Consider the following 17,703-nt stretch of genomic DNA (forward strand, 5'->3'; position numbering starts at 1 on the left):
GACAACTAGGACAACTAGTAAAGACTATGAAGTAAATAACCTTATATATGCACGCGAAGTATGTTCTTTTGTTTATCAATGGATAGGTTCGGTTATAAATTTGATTTTGCGTACAGTTAATTCTGAAAATCATTAGATAGAGAGAAGAGGGGGGCGAGAGACAAATCCACTTTTGACTTAAATATATAAACGATACAAAAAAAATCGGGTGATACCCATAACATATTCTAAAAATCTATTATTATTTTGTTTTTTATTAAACAGAACGTAGCTACAACAAATTGTCAGCTATGGTATGTTCACAAAGCGTATTCAATTTAAATATTTCTGCATTAATGTGAAAGATTATTTAATTATAAAATTAATTGATGTAAATATTTTTCCCGTTTTACGGAAAAAGACAATACATACCCATCGCTATCTTGTACAATATAATCGGTTTTGCATAATACCAAGAGACATTTTTTTGAGGATTACCGATGGAAATTTCCGTGCATTGCTATGAAACGACGCGCATCACTTGCGTGATTTGTTCAGCTTGGGCCCAACTATTTTTCAGTGCATTATTGTATGGTATAATGACACAATGAGTGTCATAACTTTTTTTTTTTATCATTTAATTGTCATAACTTATAAAAAAAAATCAATTAAGTGCCAGAAATTCCAATCAATCACTTAAGTACAATTTTTCTTTTTTTTCTTTTTAAAAGTTCACTCAAGTGGCAAATATCAAAAGTTTGACATGGCATAGCATGTTGTAATAAATGATTTTAAAATATTATGGTATTCAAGTGACGTTTTAAAAAGTTATATGGCATTAAAGTAAATGGAAAAAGTGATGTCTCAAGTAAGTGTCGTACATAAATTATGACACTTAAGTGGTCGGAGAAAAGTAATTGACTCAAGTGAGCACAATGTGAAAATTATAGTGCTTATAGTGTCATTATCATTATCCCATCGTTATACTTGCATATCCTGTTAAGTGTTAAGTACCATGTCATGTGGAACGCTATGTATACTTGGTTGTCCGTGGAACTTGTTGATGCAAACAGCGCAGCTTATCCAGGTTTGCCTTAAACAGATATACGTGCGGAATGTTTGGATTCAGGCGTATACTAGATGGTTGGTTTCGATGTCACCTCGCCACCTACTAGACCACAGCACATTCCGTCCCTGTTTGAACTCTAAAACAATGAACACTGGATTCAAGCTTGTTTTTCTAGGCATGTAATCATTCTGACCCAAACCGCGCATATTCATACAGAGATTTTAGCGTAAACCTGCACCCACTCCTTGATATGTAGCTGGAACGAACAGTCCTCCAACCCAGAGACCCCACGCTCCCCCCGCTTACTTTCACAAACATGCGGGCTAGGTCAATTCAAATGTCCCATGCAAAGTGTCACACGAAGAAAAAGTGGCCAGAGGCCACGGTAGTTCGGTTCAGAATCATTTGAAATTAGTCCTACAATTTTTACCAAAAAGATACACAAACATGCATTACTATAGAGATGCTGAAACCAGTTGCCACCCAACACACACCGTATTCATCGTACTGGAAGAAAGCTGCCTAAGGAGCAAACCTACTTAAGTCAATGTGAACTTAATCTTTCCAAAGAGGGGAAGCCAAATGCCACGCCCAAACTGAAGCTTTGTCACGTCCACCTCTGCTCATTTACTTTCAAGTCAAAACCTTAGGGCTGTCATGCCAAGAAAAGAGGGTATGTAAAATTTTTTGACAAACCCCAAAAGCACTTAACATCTAAACATGCTTGTAATGCAGCAATTCTTCTCAATGCATCGTTCAATATCACTTCTAAAAGCAACATTTTCCTCTTGCCTTGAGAGCCAATGTACAAAGACCAAATGTTCCTTACATTAAGGTCAAATTATCAGACATCTCATGAAGTAGCGGGAAGGGTAATACAAGTTTTTGATTGTTCGCAATATAAAGTAGCCCAAAAATAGATTCCCTCAAGACCTATATACATAGATCTCCTTATTTTCACATAAAACATCAGCATAAGTTGAAGCTAAATTGGGAAAACAGCATCAACGGTAGAGACTCTCAGATCTCAGATTCTCAGCAATTTCTGTCTCCCAGCGGTCTCCATTCTCAAGCAACTTCTCCTTATCATACAAAAGCTCCTGCAAAAAGATAGAAAACTCAAGAGTCCGATCACAGAGAGTAGAATATAGCTACTAATTGTTCTCAGGTAACAATTGCTCATATACCTCGTGAGTCTCAGTAGCAAACTCGAAGTTAGGTCCCTCAACAATGGCATCAACAGGGCATGCCTCTTGACAGAATCCACAGTAGATGCACTTTGTCATGTCGATGTCGTACCTGCAGTGTTAAAAGATGAGAGAGAGAGAGAGAGAGAGAGAGCACAAGGGAGAACAGTTCATCACCTGGTTGTTCTGCGGCTTCCATCTTCTCGCTCTTCAGCCTCTATGGTGATCGCTTGAGCTGGACATATCTACAAAGAAAACACACAACTGCATCAGACAACCACCAAAACAATGAGTGGTAAAGGTTAGACGACATTGTAATTATTCATTTATTTTTTTTTATCCAGGAAGTACAAGAAACAAATCTTTTTCTGACAGTCAAGATCAGATAAAGCAATGCTTAAGTACTGGATTATAGCTTTCAATTAGTGTGGTCCAATCAATCATCCACACACAACTCATTACTGATGGCCAAAGGGCAACACCAGTCAGCAAAATTCCACTCAAAATAAGAAACAACTGGCTACCAACAATTAGCTGCATTACAGCATTAGAGTAATTGTATGAGCCAACGAATTTATAAACAAACACATTAAATGTGGGTTATTTTTAGCTAAGACAAACCAAACTAAAAGGCAGCATCAAACAGCAAACAGCTAGAGGTCCTTTTTCAACAGAGGGACAATAATGTATAGCCCCATTCTTCCAAGAAGGAAGAACCAGTAACACTTACAACGAACTTTGCCATGTTCTGGAGTCTCTTGATAGATAGAGATAGTTCAAACTTACAGCTTCACAAAGTTTACAGGCAATGCAACGTTCTTCTCCCGTTGGATATCTTCGAAGTGCATGTTCACCTCGAAATCGCGGGCTCAAAGGTCCCTTCTCAAATGGATAGTTGATCTAAAAAACACAAAATGTATCAATAATAGATTCCAACATATCTCATCCTTAAAATTGTGTAAGCATGGTACTTACTGTCACATTCGGTTCAAAGAAGTATTTGAGCGTCAGCATGAGGCCTCGAACCATCTCCGTGAGAAACAATGTATTGATGCTTCGCTCAAAAACTACAATTAATAAGAGGATCAATCTTAACCCCGAGGAAAGAGTGACCTTGAACCAAACAGCAACCAAAAGAGTAGTTACCAGAGCTCCAGTCCTTGGAGATTTCCTTAGCAAGTTGCTCTCTTTCTTCATCATCTGCAACATAAAACCAAATGATTATGCCAGAACATAAGATAACAACATAAGCAAGCAATTACATTTTCTTAAGACAAAATGGTTCACGCAAGAGGATCAGACATAGTTACATATACACGTTTTAGAGTGCATTACACATGCATACTGTTTCAACAACCTCCCTCACATCTATTTTCAATAGCTTTTTGCAGCTACATGCAAGAGGTAACAAAGCAATAAGCAAGGTAATTGAATTTGGGTAACCCCAATATGAATTTTTCTTGGTAGGGAGTGGAGGAAGCAAACCTTTCTTAGATGAATACGAGCATGGATTGGCACGAAGCCCATAGGGATGAAAGTTTTGCAATGCTTGCCCCGATACAACCTAAAGTTATGAAGGCAAGAGAAGAAAAACGAAGCCATTAGATGTCAAAGATAAAGAGGAAAAAAGGGCAAGTCAACAAAGAAATATGACTCCATAAACTTGCTTATAAGGGAGAAGGAAGCATTTGACCAAACGAAAAAAAGAGAAGGAAGCTGAAGAATGCAAGCCATAGAATACTTAGGAAATGCAAAAGAGCCACCACTGATATCTATGCACGTGATCAGAAAAAACTAAAATGATATACATTAGTTATAACTCTTCAGGTCATGAAGAGGAACTTATTTCCATTTTCTTGTTGACCCAAAAGTAAGTCAAATATTGATTATACTAACCAAAATAACTAATGCAACTTGAATATACCAACCCTTAACAGTGGGACAAACTTCATGCAGCCAGAACACAATTCAATCAGGCAACTGTTGCACTACCTAACTCTGTACCCTTACTCTCGTTTCAATCACTTTTTCACAAAAGTGGTGCAGAGCCTCCACATCATAAGTTCTTCCTAACAGATGCAAGATGCTTTTTATGAACTTCTAAAGCCAAGAGTGTGGTAACAATGAAGATTCAAGTAGAAAAGACAATGGGAATCCCAATTAACTATTCTTAAATGTATGGGAGAAGGTAATGTTCCCACCAATAGTTGCGGGTACCTCCACTTTCACAGCCACACTAAACCACATAAAATTTGGACAGTGTCACCAGGCCAATATTTTTCACTACCCTATAAACTCTAATTTCCTAATTGTTGTGGCAGCTGCAAAAAGGGGTTTCCTTATCTTACATTTGGGTTGGACCCTTAGGGGTAAAGAAGACAACACTAACTAATCCATAAACTTTGCTCATTATTCCATGTCATACCTGAACTATCTTTTGGTTTCATGTCACTAAGCTAATCCTTTTTTATTCAATTCAATAATTCCATGTAGATAATTAACCAAAATTGTTGACATGGATGCTAGTTGTCATTAAATGCTACACTGACATCCTACATGTTGTCCAATGGTTTGTTAGCTGGCTTATATGGCAACTAATTTTTTGCCACCTAGCTGTAGCAGCAATCTTCAATCCAATGTAAAAGCTAAGTAAGAACGACACTGGGTATCTAGGGATGCATTCCCTTCTTCCTAGTTCCTTAACGAGATATATGAGCACTTAACTTCCAACATCCTCACTGCAGAGGATAATAGATCCGATCTAAGCAAAGTATCAATTGAAATCTTTTCCATCCAATAACTTTGCCAAATGACATGTACCTTAAATTTTTTTAACATAATTGAGCAAATGTTCACCCAAATAAAGGACACTTTTCATCAAGAATGTGTCATTTTGAACAGGAAAGCTTTGAACATATTTCAATGGAACATTCAGTTAATTCAAAATATCTGTTGGCTTCAGGGTTCTCGTAGAGGTGCTAGACTCATTGCTGAGGCCATTATCAGAGAATTTTTCCTCTTGGTCACCAGCTGAATGTGAGAAATGGCAAGAAAGAAAGAAGCAACTAGGCATATTTTTGAAATTGGTTTTCCTCAGGCGAACCAATTCCACTATCTTCAGTGCACTAACCATGTCATTTTGATCACATTAAAAAACCAACCGCGCGTTTCAGATGAACGGATTCCACATAAAAAGAAGGGACAGAAAGATTCGTCTGGCCTCGCAGAATTCCAAATTGATGCCGTTTCAGTCGGAATCAAAAGCAAAAGGAGAGGGGAAACAACAGGACATCATGCGATCACGACTGGTTTATAATTCAACCAGCAAACAAGATCGTTTCAGTCGGAATCAAAAGCAAAAGGAGAGGGGAAACAACAGGACATCATGCGATCACGACTGGTTTATAATTCAACCAGCAAGCAAGATCGATTCCACTTCAAAACCCTCATAAATCCTCCCAAAAAAAAAAAATGAAAACGAAACATCCTCTCAGGTAATCCAACCCCGCGGATAAACTCGAAGCAGCGCACCTCTAGATCCGCGAAAACAAACTAAATGTCAAAAAATCGAAGCATCGAGCTACCCGCTCAGCCGAAGTTCAGGGAAACGAGACGACTGAGGGGAAAAATGAAAAGGGGGGAAAAGCTAGGGTTCCAAGAGAACATACGAGCTGCCGGGCCCGAAGAGCCTGGAGGGACTTGCGAGCCAGGATCGAAGCTGCCATTTTTGCCGGAGAGCGAGTGGCGAGTGGAGCGAGGAAGACGAGAGGAGACGGAGAGAGATTCGGAGGTGGGAGAAACCACCAGCTTTCGCTCTCGCAGCAGCTACAGGCACGGGAACGCACCACGCGACTTCTTTGTGGCCGCTCGGCCGATCGGTGCGGGCCGGTTAGTTCGTCCGACTGGACCGGCCCGACTCCGATCCACACGGTCCGGCCCGGATTGAATGGGCTTTTCTCGCGTCCAGGCTTGAAAGCCAGATTCTCAAGGCAAATATTGCAACGCTCCCATCATTTTCCTTTCCTTTGCTAGACCTACAAGTAAAATCACAAAGTGAACATTCTTTTTCTCCCCCTCCACTCCAAAAAATTTAATCTCAAAATTTTACTTGTTTCATCCAAATTTAAAGAAAAGGGAAAGTGAGCAAAAATTTCCTTTTATCTCCCCGTTCTTAACTTCATATTTGCTTCCTTTTGTGGCATTTGCTTTGTTTTGAGATGGAACGAAAGAGCACGGAATCTCCTTGAATGCACTTGTTATCTATATGGCTCTTCTCCCTGTCACATTCCAAGGATCGAGTTATCATTGATTTAGACTCTTTTTTAAAGAGCCATTGCTCTTCCCTTTACTTAGTACTATGATCGGTGCATTTGAAAACCACTTTCCTAAGAGATCTAAGGGCCTGTTTGATTTAGCTTTAGGCAAATGTCATTGGAAAAATGCAGCTAAAGGGGTTTGTGAAAATGCAAATAGCATTTGGTAAATTGTAATTTTAAAGTACATTGTGAAACAACTTTAATTTAAATACCATTTGATAAACACTACATTTTGTAAAGGACTTTTGTTAAGTTTTATATATAAAAAATTATTTTTTTATTTTTTAATCTAGCCATCGGTGGCCAACAGCCAATGTCCGGTGGCTAGATCTAGCCAACGGCTAATGTCCGCGAGCTAGATCGGCGTCGGACGGCCTCGGCGATGTCGCCAACCAAGACGGCCACTTGGGTCGCGACCTCGGATGGTGGTCGCTGGTTCGCGTGACCCGGGCGACGATCACTGTTCCGTTAGACCTCAAGCATTGCCTGGGGTTTGCGACCCAGGCAGCTGTCGCATGGGCACGAACCTTAGGCGACAACATGTGATCCAAGCAACGGTCGCCTAGGTTGCAAACCCTAAGCGTTGCCTAAGGTCTGGCGACCTCAGATGGCAATCGCCGGGGTCGGGCAACGCCTCAAGTGACGGTCACTAACCTCCATTCGTTTCTCCGAAGAAGATGAACAGTACCATGGGACTTGCATTCCGAAAATATAACTTCTTAAAGTACCTCCGGAGCTACTTTGGACTAAAGGCCCTTAGGGCTCGTTTGGTTAGACTTTGGGAAATGCCATTGGTATAATGCAAATACCTTTAAGGTAAAGGGATTTTCGAAAATGTTACACCGTTTAATAAATTGTAGTCTCATATAGCATTGAAATGTAACTTTAGCATAAATACTACTTGGAAAAAACTAACATTTGTAATGGACTTTTGCTTCTTCTTTTTTTAATCTGAAAATCAAATCCAATGGCTGGCTAATCGCTAGCCAATTGCCGGACGGCCAGATCTGGCCCCTGAGGTCGCGACCTCAAGCGATGTCGTCGCCGCTCGGAGGCGTGACCTCAAGCACCTGAGGTTGCAAAGGCTAGGTCTGGCCGTCCAATGACCAGATCTAGCCTTCGGATCACTAGATCTAGCGGCTTGAGGTCGCGTGGATCCAGGCGGCGTCACCTGGGGTCCGCGCGCGCTAGGTGACGCCGCCTTAGAGCCATTTGGAGATGCAATTATATCTTGCCAAAGTCGTCCGAAAAATTGAACCAAACGTGTTTACATCTGACCAAACCCCTTTAAAAGCCAAAAGCCCCTTCCAAATGCCGAACCAAACGGGGCCTAAGACCTCCAAGGCCCCTCGAGGAAAAATTGGGATATTTAACAAATTTTTTGGGACCCATTTGACCAAATGCTGGCCTTGGCAAAGTCGGAGAAAATTGTCCCAAAAAATTCTCAATCTATTGTATGACGGCCAATTTAATTTATAAACCTTTTAATTTTACCAATTTATTTCTAAACATTTTTAACAATTTGTCAATTCGATCCTTCAAACAATTTAGCCTAGAAACGCCTACATAGATGTCTAGTCGGCGTCAATCGTCTTATGTGGCCGGATTGGTGGATTACCAATGCTAACATGGATGCTAGAGTTCAAAACATTCCCAAATTTAATTTAAAAAAAAAACTCTCATATGTCCAAGTCAAATGAAAGACACCCTCAATGTCATTTCTCAATGTCGCTCCCACACAAAAGAAACCTAACCAAGTCTGAGTTGAACGATTTTCGATTATGATTCTTTAAGGGTCTGTTCGTTTCGCGGAAAATGAGCAATTTCCGGAAAATATTTTCTCTAAAGTCATTTTCCAGGAAAATGACTATATTTTCCAGGAAAATGACTATATTTTCCAATATTCGGCTAAAACCCGAACTTTGAGTAGAAAATATTTTCCACCGTTCATTAGCTAATTTAATTATTTAGGAAAAATTATTGAAGAATTGAATTTTAATATCTTTAATTGACCAAAAAATTAGTTTTATATTTTTATATTTTTAAAAAATTGAATTTTTAATTATTTATATTTTTAAAAAATCGAAATTTTTATTTATTTATTTTTCTTTCTTTTTATTTTTCTTTTCCTTCCTCCTTCCTCCTCCTTCTTCTTCCTCCTTCCTCCGTCGCCGCACACATGATGATTGATGGTTGCTCGGCGGTCGACCAAGACCCGGTCACCGGTCCGGCAAGCTCGAAGCTCGGCCGATCTCGCCCGAGCTCGCCGGAGGTTCTCTGGCTTTGGCGAGCCGCGAGCTCGTCGAATTTGGCGGCGGAGCTTGCGGCTCGCCGAGCTCGGCGAACCTCCGGCGAGCTCACGGCTCACCAAAGCCGGACAAACTTTCGAGAGCTTGGCGAGGCCCGAGCCTTGCCCGGCTCATTTGGACCTGGCGAGCCGCGAGCTCTGGATCCGGTGAGTCGCGAGCTCTGCCCTAGGCGGCGAGGCTTCGCCTCGCCCGATCTAGTGAGGCTGAGCTTGCCGGAGTTGGCTCGCGGCCGGTTGCCGGCCGCCGCCACGTCGGCGACCGGCCACCAAGGAAGATGATGAAATGGAAAAAAAGAAAAGAAAAAAAAGAAAAGGAAAAAAAACTCGATTTTTTAAAAAAAGAAAAAAAAAGAGAAAGCATTGGGTTGATGAAAAGAAACAAGATGGAAGAAGTTATGGAAATTGTCACTTGACCTAATATCGACAACAATCATGAATTCAAGGTAATACAAAACAACCATGCATAATGTACTCTCTTTCCTATTATGACATGTCAACGAGACAACCATAACATTGCATAAGATCGATCACTCATATTCATCATTGGCTAGGACCATCTCGATTTATGAGGTATCATCACCACCAACTCATGAGGGACAAAAACTTATATACTTATTTGTCACATCTCAATCAACCAATCACAAGTGTCCTCTACATTAGTAAGGATAAATACACCACTATATATTCATATGATATGGCTATTTATTAACATTAAATCATGACTTCACAAGCCATATCATACCATGACTACACAAGTTATGTCATCATAGAATTTTATGTCATATCAATCTCGTAGAGAATTGTCTCATATGGTAGAACATTTGGCTTACTCCAAAGTCTCATATATATTCATATAAGGGAATTCGCTCAGTGGCGAATAGGTCATGGCAAATGTCTTAATCACGTAATATCAAAGGCATACGTAATTAATCACAATTACAATAAGAGCCACATACTTTTCAATGTCTAAAATTGCAAACGACAACATGTTATTCTCTTGGCATTCTCATATAATCATGAGAATTGATTAATTACGTACATTTTAACAAATAAATCTTCTTTTTATTTTCATCAAGCCAAAATGATTTGGTGGAGAACTTTTACAAATTCATTAATTTTTTATATCCATTTGGCAATAGCTTCTACTCTTCTAATAATTAAAGTAACTCATAAATTTACATTTTATTATAAAACCACTCTCGATTAAATTTACTTTCACCACAAAAATCAAGGATTATCTTCTATGATTCCAAATATTTTTTTTTTTTTTTAAAATAGAATATTTCCTTAATAAAATTCTTCATTTTATAATTTTGTCTTTAAATTTCGATTTTCATCCAGCCAAGCCATATCAATTAAATTAAATACTAGAAGCTATCATTTTGTTATCTGAGACATACTTATATTTTATTTACACTATAGACACAACACATGTTTTAGAAAACTATTAAAACAATCCACCTTTAGTAATTTAATACACTAGTTCCAATTTTTGCATAATTGACGCATCACTTAGATTAAGCTATTAGATCAAAATTAACTTAACCACCTATCATAATAAGGTTCCACAAGCTATGAACCATCTCCAAAACTTTCAATTCTTCCAGATTTGTCCCTTAACTTGGTGAAATTAGAATTTGCCCCCAAAGCTTCTAAACTCATTTTTTTAACTAGTTTGATTTCCTTTAATTAACCTTAGTTATTAACCACTAATTAACACTAAAAATCATAAAATAACTCTGTTAACAGCCTCATCTCACTTATGGAAATTTTCCAATTACTCCTAATATTGTCAAAAATTTATCAAAGTATCTTTTTTCTGCCTAATTTTACCTTTTTTCACACTTTTTCCATTTAAGTTGCAACAAAGCCTTTTAATGATCTCTCAAAGATATTATAGGCATATGAATAGCTTTTTACTTCAAGCTTAACAATCACCATAACTTAACATTCAACCATTGCAACTTACTTACACAAAGAGTAAAATTTATAGTAAATAAACAAAAAATCAATCAACCAAGTTCAAGAGTACTAAGTGGATCATTCTAGTTTAGTTCTTAGGGTTTGCACTTACTTTAAGTAAAATCATCAACAAACAAAGTCTTTGCTAACCTTGAAACCAAAATAATTGCTAAAATTAACGAGTCTCATTTTTTAAAAAACAACAAAGCTAATTTGATAAAAATAAAAGGGAAATCCATGAACATACCTTGTAAGACACTAGATTGAAGGTGAGGATTTGGATTTTGAATATTTTAAAAGAGAGTTAAATAAAAATTGAACATGAAGAGGTGAAGAATATGAGTTGCACGTTTGAAAGGCATGGGGAAAATGCATTTAATCTCTTATCTTTCACACTTATTCTATATTTAAGAGTAGCTTGAAGTAACATTTATTGGCTTTGATTAAAAATAATAATGTCAATTAGCTAGAGTTAAAAGTGGATAACTAGAGTTAAAATAATGTTATGCATGATGTCATAAGGGCTAGATTTAGTAGACCTAATTAAGGCATGTGAGCAACAATAAGGTGAGAATGAAAATATTTGTCCAAGCTTAAATAGTGACAAATGGCATGGTTTAATAAAAAAGATGGAGATATTAGATTATTTTGGATAAACACTTTATATTATGGTAAGTAAATAGGAAAATTGGTATTCATATGAAATATTGATAAGTCAGAAAATCATTTTGAAACCACCAAAATTATTAACAAAATATATAGAGTGATTGGGGAATCTTAACTCCATAAAATTTTAATATTTGAAAATTATTGGATATGTATTCCCACTTAAAGTTACTATACTAATTATATATTCTAAATGTTGTGAATTACAATGAAAATTTCAAGTGTTACATCCTAAAAAGTCTTTAGAAGGTGGTTTGAAATATATATTTAATGATAACACTGTTGTCGATCTAAATTTCTATTATCTAAATCGATAGTGTTTTTAGATTTATGAAGAATACTTTGATGATAAGGTAGGTGAGGGTGCTGGTCAGGGTGAGGGTGTTGGGGAAGATGGTTTAGATTGTGATTTCTTAGTTAATTAAATGTTGATGAGGGTGAGGAAATTGATTCAGACAACGAACACTCACACTTCCTAGCTGATGCAAAGTTCTTGATTAATAATGAGGATAATGAATAATAAGGACCTTATATAAGGAAAGAATAATATTAAGGAATTCCATCGAAGGGCTACAAAGGAAACCATTCACGAAAGTTATATCATCCCAACAATTTATAAGAAAATTATCTAATCTCCAACAATCTAATGTGGTCATTGTTGAAGTTGATTACTAGACAAACAAATAAAATAGATGGAGATAGGAGTTTAGATTCTAATATAGAGCTAGAAGATGACGATGTGACAAGAAAGAGAAACAAGTTTTTAAGATATGAATCCGACTGTAAAATATATGCTTTTATTACGTCTATGAAGTTTGATTATAGTAGACAATTTAAAGATGCTCTCATAAATGATTCAGTAGATGAGCATAGAGAGAAAATTTATTAAGAATGAAAAGAAATTTGTCATAATTAAATATGCTGATGAAAATTATCCATAGAAGATTTTTGTATATTTTGATGTTAGAATCGGATCCTTCCATGTGAAGTCTTATCATGAAGAACATACATGTAGTATTAACTTCAATAATAAGAGCATTGTTAATTCTTGGTTGGCAAAAAAACCATCCCGGTACAATTAGAATAATGCCAACTACGAAAATCATTGCTTTGAAAAAACTTATCAATGATCAGTTGAGCTTAAATATAAGCATGAATCAATGTAACAAGGCTAAGCTACTTGCGTTTACATTTTTTATGGGAGCATATAAGAAAGAATATGCAAAGTTGTGGCATTATGAGGGGGAGTTTAGGGAAACAAATTCTGCAAATATTGTTACATTGAAAGTTGAAAAGCCCGATACGCACTAAAAGATATTATTCGAGAGAATGTACATATATTTTTCTACATACAAAAAAAGGCTTTCTTGATAGATGAAAGAAAGTTGTAGAATTGAATGGCTGCTTTTTAAAAGGAATTTGTAAAGAGAGAATTTTGTCTGGCAATAGGAAGGGTAGGGATGCAAATGATCAAATGTTCCCAATTACATTAGCAATTGTCAAAGTTGAGAGTGAAGACACCTGGACTTGGTTCTTGATAAATTTGATGTGAAACCTTAACATTATAAACACATATGGATAATGTGCGGTCACAAGGTTTTTATTTTAATTTTTTTATTGTTATGTCTCTTAAACAATTACACTTTTACTATGTTGTTTTCACTACAATCATATTTTGTAAGGCTTTCTATAAGTTGTGGCTGACTTGTTGCTTGCAGTTGAGCATAGAATATGTACTAGACACATTTATGCCGACACATTTATGCCAATTGGGGCAAGAAATATAATGAGATACAAATCCAAACACTATTTTGATAGTGTGTTAAGAGTAGTATTATGGTAGAGTCTATGAACACACTTATATTGAAAAAAATTAGTCTTGCTATGTATTGCGATTTCATTTAAACAGAGTTAAAGCACTGGTCCAGAGCTTTCTTCACCACTAAGGTCAAATGTGACATAGTTGACAATAATTTACGTGAGACGTTCAACGAAAAAACCAAAGATGCCACATGTAAGTTTGTTTCTAGTATTTTGGAGGAGAAAATGTTAATGATAATGGCAAAGATGCATAAATAGAGAGATACATATGCTTAATGGAGGACGGACTGTAGTCCAAAAATCATAAAAAAAGTTAGAAAAAATGGACTTGGTACAACTTATTACCAAATGATATGGAATTGTGTTATTGGATATAAGGTCACGAATAACGGTGAGAAGTAGGTGGTTAATGTATTCAAGAGAGATTATACTTGCATGAAGCGGCAGTTTATTAGCATCCCTTTTCCCCATGTCATTTCTACTTTAAATCACATGTGGGAGGATGCATATGATTATGTGGATAAGCATTAAAATAAGGCGAGGTTCTTAGCTACATATCAAAACATGAAGATGCTAATTCAAGTAAAGTGATTATGGGAAAAAAAATAATAGAAAAACACCTGAATCGCTTATAGTCATGGTGAAACTAGGTAGACATAGACATAAAAAATTAAAGGAGGAAGATAAGGTGGCAAGTAAAACTAGAATGCCAAGGAGGGAAATAAAGATGACCTATTGAATTTGCAAGACGGGACACAACAGTTTGACATGTCCTATTAAGAAGGCTGAGTCTACAACCTCACAAACATAATTGTCAAAGAAAAAACTTTTAGTAAGTACTTCCATTTTCATGGTGTCATGCTTGCTTGCTTCATGGAGAAAATTTTAAATGGACATTTCTTTCCAAGTATAGAGACATACAAGAGAAGGTACAAGTGACAGTATTAGTTGGACACCAAGACTAGTGCTGCTTTTGGGAATCCTATTCATGGGACTATGAGTAGTGTTCCATTAGTTTCAAATTTACTAGCAAATTTTGTTAACTATTGAAATCGTATAATGTTACATTAAGAATGCCAGATAAAGTAAGAGACAAATAATTGATATAGAAACAGAGGTTGAATCAATATCACAAACAGTTGCAGTTGAACTTTTAGTTAAAGTAATGGGCCCATCAAGAAAAAAGGAAAATATTAGAAGGAAACAACTCCAACCTATAAGAAGTGATAGGAAGTAGTTTCGTGCCTATGTGTTTGTTTGTAATTGATGGGTTCAATGAAGTAGCATTGTTTATCGCTAATAATTTCAATGAAGTAATATTGTGGTTTATATTTTCGTATGTAGATGATAGGTTGGTTCAGTAAAGTGTGGGGTTTTTTTTTTTTTTTCCCCTCGATGATGGCTCATTAACTCGATTGAGGGATCAATAAACTGTTAGCATAGAGTATTAATGTTTTACAAACATTTTTTTTTTTTTTGTAATAGGGGTTATAACCCTTTGAACTATTAAAAACCCAAACATCGTTTGTTTTTAGACATGATTTGAAAAATTAAAAAACTCAAACAACATAGAGAACATTGCCACGTATGTATATGTGATTTTCAAACTGCCAAAAACCTTCACTACATATCAACAAATTCATAACATTTTCAAAATAACATACTTTATGGCAAAATCATAGTGTGTTATCACTATAAACATCAACAATATAACCAACATTATCTTCAATATAAAATTTTCTTTTTTTAGATTTGCTAAATATTGTTTCATATGTTTCAATTGTGCCTTGAAAGCTTTGACTTTAGCATTTATCGAACAATCATCATCCTCATTAGGGGTTCTCATTGGTGAAAACTTTTGGACACACTCTTTTACCGATTGATTGATTTTCCCATCAAGCCAAATAAATAAATAAAAAAACTGCAACTTTTCCCTTTATTGTTATGGTTGTATCCTGGGCAGCTATGGTATTGTCTTCCCTAATTGTTCTTTGTTCTTACTATTCATAGAGGAAATTTGAAGCCACAATAGCAAAACACAAACGTATTGTTGTTGATTAGAGAGATCGATGTCATTGATTTTGATGAATTGGCTGATTTTTTTCATAATTTTGCTAATCTCTTCTTTGTGATGACACTTGGTGTCATTCAAGCACAATTGCTATTTATACTTCGAAAATCATTGTTAGAGTTTTCTTTTATGATACTACCATTTGCAAGGGGAAAATTGAGGATAGAAGATGATTAAAAAGAGTCCAAAAGGACACTTTCAATAGTCAAGAGGCAAACAACATGATGGATAGACAAATAGAAGTTATTGGATGAACGCTTCCAACATGAACAATTACTATAAGAGAAATCAAATGCATTCGCAATTAGTTTTTGTTAGTGATTGTTGCGAACATCTAATTACTTGTAATGCAATAAGCAAGTTTCCCTAGAAAAAGAAAAGAAATAAATGTAATAGAAATCTGATTGAGAGAGGTGATGTATGTTATCTCCTACAAATTTTGTTTCCTCTCATGATGTGAAGTAATTTAAATTTGGAGGAAAACTATCTTGAAAATTCAACTTCATCTATATGGCTCTTTGCCCACATGTAGAATTTATTATTATTTTCATTTGGGCTGCAAATCTTTTTTTTCTATAGTACACAAAATTTGTTTGAGAGAGGTGATATATGTTATCTCCTACAAATTTTGTTTCCTCTCATGATGTGAAGTAATTTAAATTTAAGGATAACCTATCTTCAAAATTTTAGAGAGACTCTAAGTAATTCCCATTTGTTAATAGTTAATGTGATTTTAAAAAGCCTCGACTTCTGCATTTTATTTTATTTTATTTTTTGTGGCTTTATGGAATTTCTACAATTTTACTTTATCTAGGTACTTTGCTATGGTATTTTGAAAATCCCATTAGACGGCTTATAGCATTGATTAACTAATATTTGCAGGTTAAGAATTGTGAAACAAATCTCACTTATATCTCAATTGGAGAATTTTGATGAAAATTTTCCTTATCTTGATTTCTAGATATTGGATCAACTTTGATTAAAACACCAGATTAGCAGGGGTTCAATTTTTTTTTTTCTTTTGTTGCAGTCTTCTTTCACTTTTTTTTTTCTAATGAAAGAAATGTAATATATTATCCATTGTAACGTCATATTGACTTGATATAAGCCATTGCTTATTATTATTATTTTTTTTTATTGTAGGACGTAGTACATGTTAACAACTATAAATGTATCATATTCACGGATCATTTTCATTTAAAACGTAATAAATGATACATAAATAGATGGTCACTTCATGTCCATGTGTTTTCGCGTATGAAGTGCTTTAAAATTTGATAATTTTCTTTTCTAAGTTGTTCTTTAGCTTAAATATTTTTGCCATATGGGCCTTATGCCGGGGTCCTATAAAAAACCTTAAATTCTATTAGTTAGTCGGGTGAGGTATTTATATATAACAGATACGTCTAAAGTAGCATCTTATTTTTTGCTTAACTTTTTCACACAATATGAAATATAATCTTTTCATAAATTATAGAAAATGTTCCCCTTTTTTATGAGATTTTTGGAACCAAAGTCATCGTTCGTAAGATTTTTGTCGCCTCGTCTTTTGTGGTTTTGTTTGGGTGTGCATGGTTGTGTTTTTTTTTTTTTTTTATGAACAAAAATTTTGTTTTTTTGTTCCCGGGAACAAAAAAAGAACAGAAACGCGTTTGTTTGCGTTTTTGTTCAAAATCTGTTTTTTTTGTTCCCAGAACAAAATTGGAATAGAAAGAAAAAACAAAAAAAAAAATCCAGAAATATTTTTTGAAGGCCCAAAAACAAAATGGTTAATACCTTGAAAAAACCCCAAATTGGTACACTTGTGACAAATTTATCCCAAATTATTTTTTTTTGACCATGAAAAACCCCAAACCGGTAAACCTGTGATAAATTTACCCCGACTGACTATAAAAAACCATAAACTGGTACATTTATGACAAATTTACCCCAAACTAATTTATTCGACGCAAAAAAACCCTAAACTGATAAATTTGCGACAAATATACCATATGCTAAACTAGATTAATATCACAAAAAAATCACAAAAATTGTAAACTGTGACAAACGGAGCATAAAATCCTAAATTGGTATATCGGTTAAGCGTCATGTGTCATTTAACTTATTAATTTGATAATAAAATTTAACGAAAACTAACATAGGGTAAATTTGTCACAAGTGTCTGTAGTTTGGGGTAAATTTGTCAAAAGTATATCGGTTGGGGTTTTTGATGGTCAAAAAAATAGTTTGGGGTAAATTTGTCACAAGTGTACCGGTTTGAGGTTTTCAGGATATTAACAAAACAAAAAAACAAAAAAACTTGTTTCTTTTTTGTTTCTTGCTTT

General features: G+C 35.6%; 1 protein-coding gene across 1 annotated transcript; it reads right to left on the reverse strand.

Annotated features, from left to right (window-relative positions):
• Positions 1 to 1,786: 1,786 nt before the first annotated feature.
• On the reverse strand, positions 1,787 to 6,082 carry LOC104418463 (NADH dehydrogenase [ubiquinone] iron-sulfur protein 8-A, mitochondrial). Its single transcript, XM_010029822.2, has 8 exons — positions 5,904 to 6,082; positions 3,721 to 3,799; positions 3,382 to 3,435; positions 3,211 to 3,302; positions 3,022 to 3,135; positions 2,413 to 2,480; positions 2,236 to 2,347; positions 1,787 to 2,148 (listed from the first exon to the last, which is right to left on the reverse strand). The coding sequence occupies exons 1-8, from the start codon at positions 5,958 to 5,960 to the stop codon at positions 2,053 to 2,055; spliced, it is 672 nt and encodes a 223-aa protein (XP_010028124.1). The 5' UTR covers positions 5,961 to 6,082; the 3' UTR covers positions 1,787 to 2,052.
• Between the last annotated feature and the right edge of the window lie 11,621 nt (positions 6,083 to 17,703).

The sequence above is a fragment of the Eucalyptus grandis genome, chromosome 9, assembly GCF_016545825.1.
Source record: "Eucalyptus grandis isolate ANBG69807.140 chromosome 9, ASM1654582v1, whole genome shotgun sequence".
Lineage (NCBI taxonomy): Eukaryota > Viridiplantae > Streptophyta > Magnoliopsida > Myrtales > Myrtaceae > Eucalyptus > Eucalyptus grandis.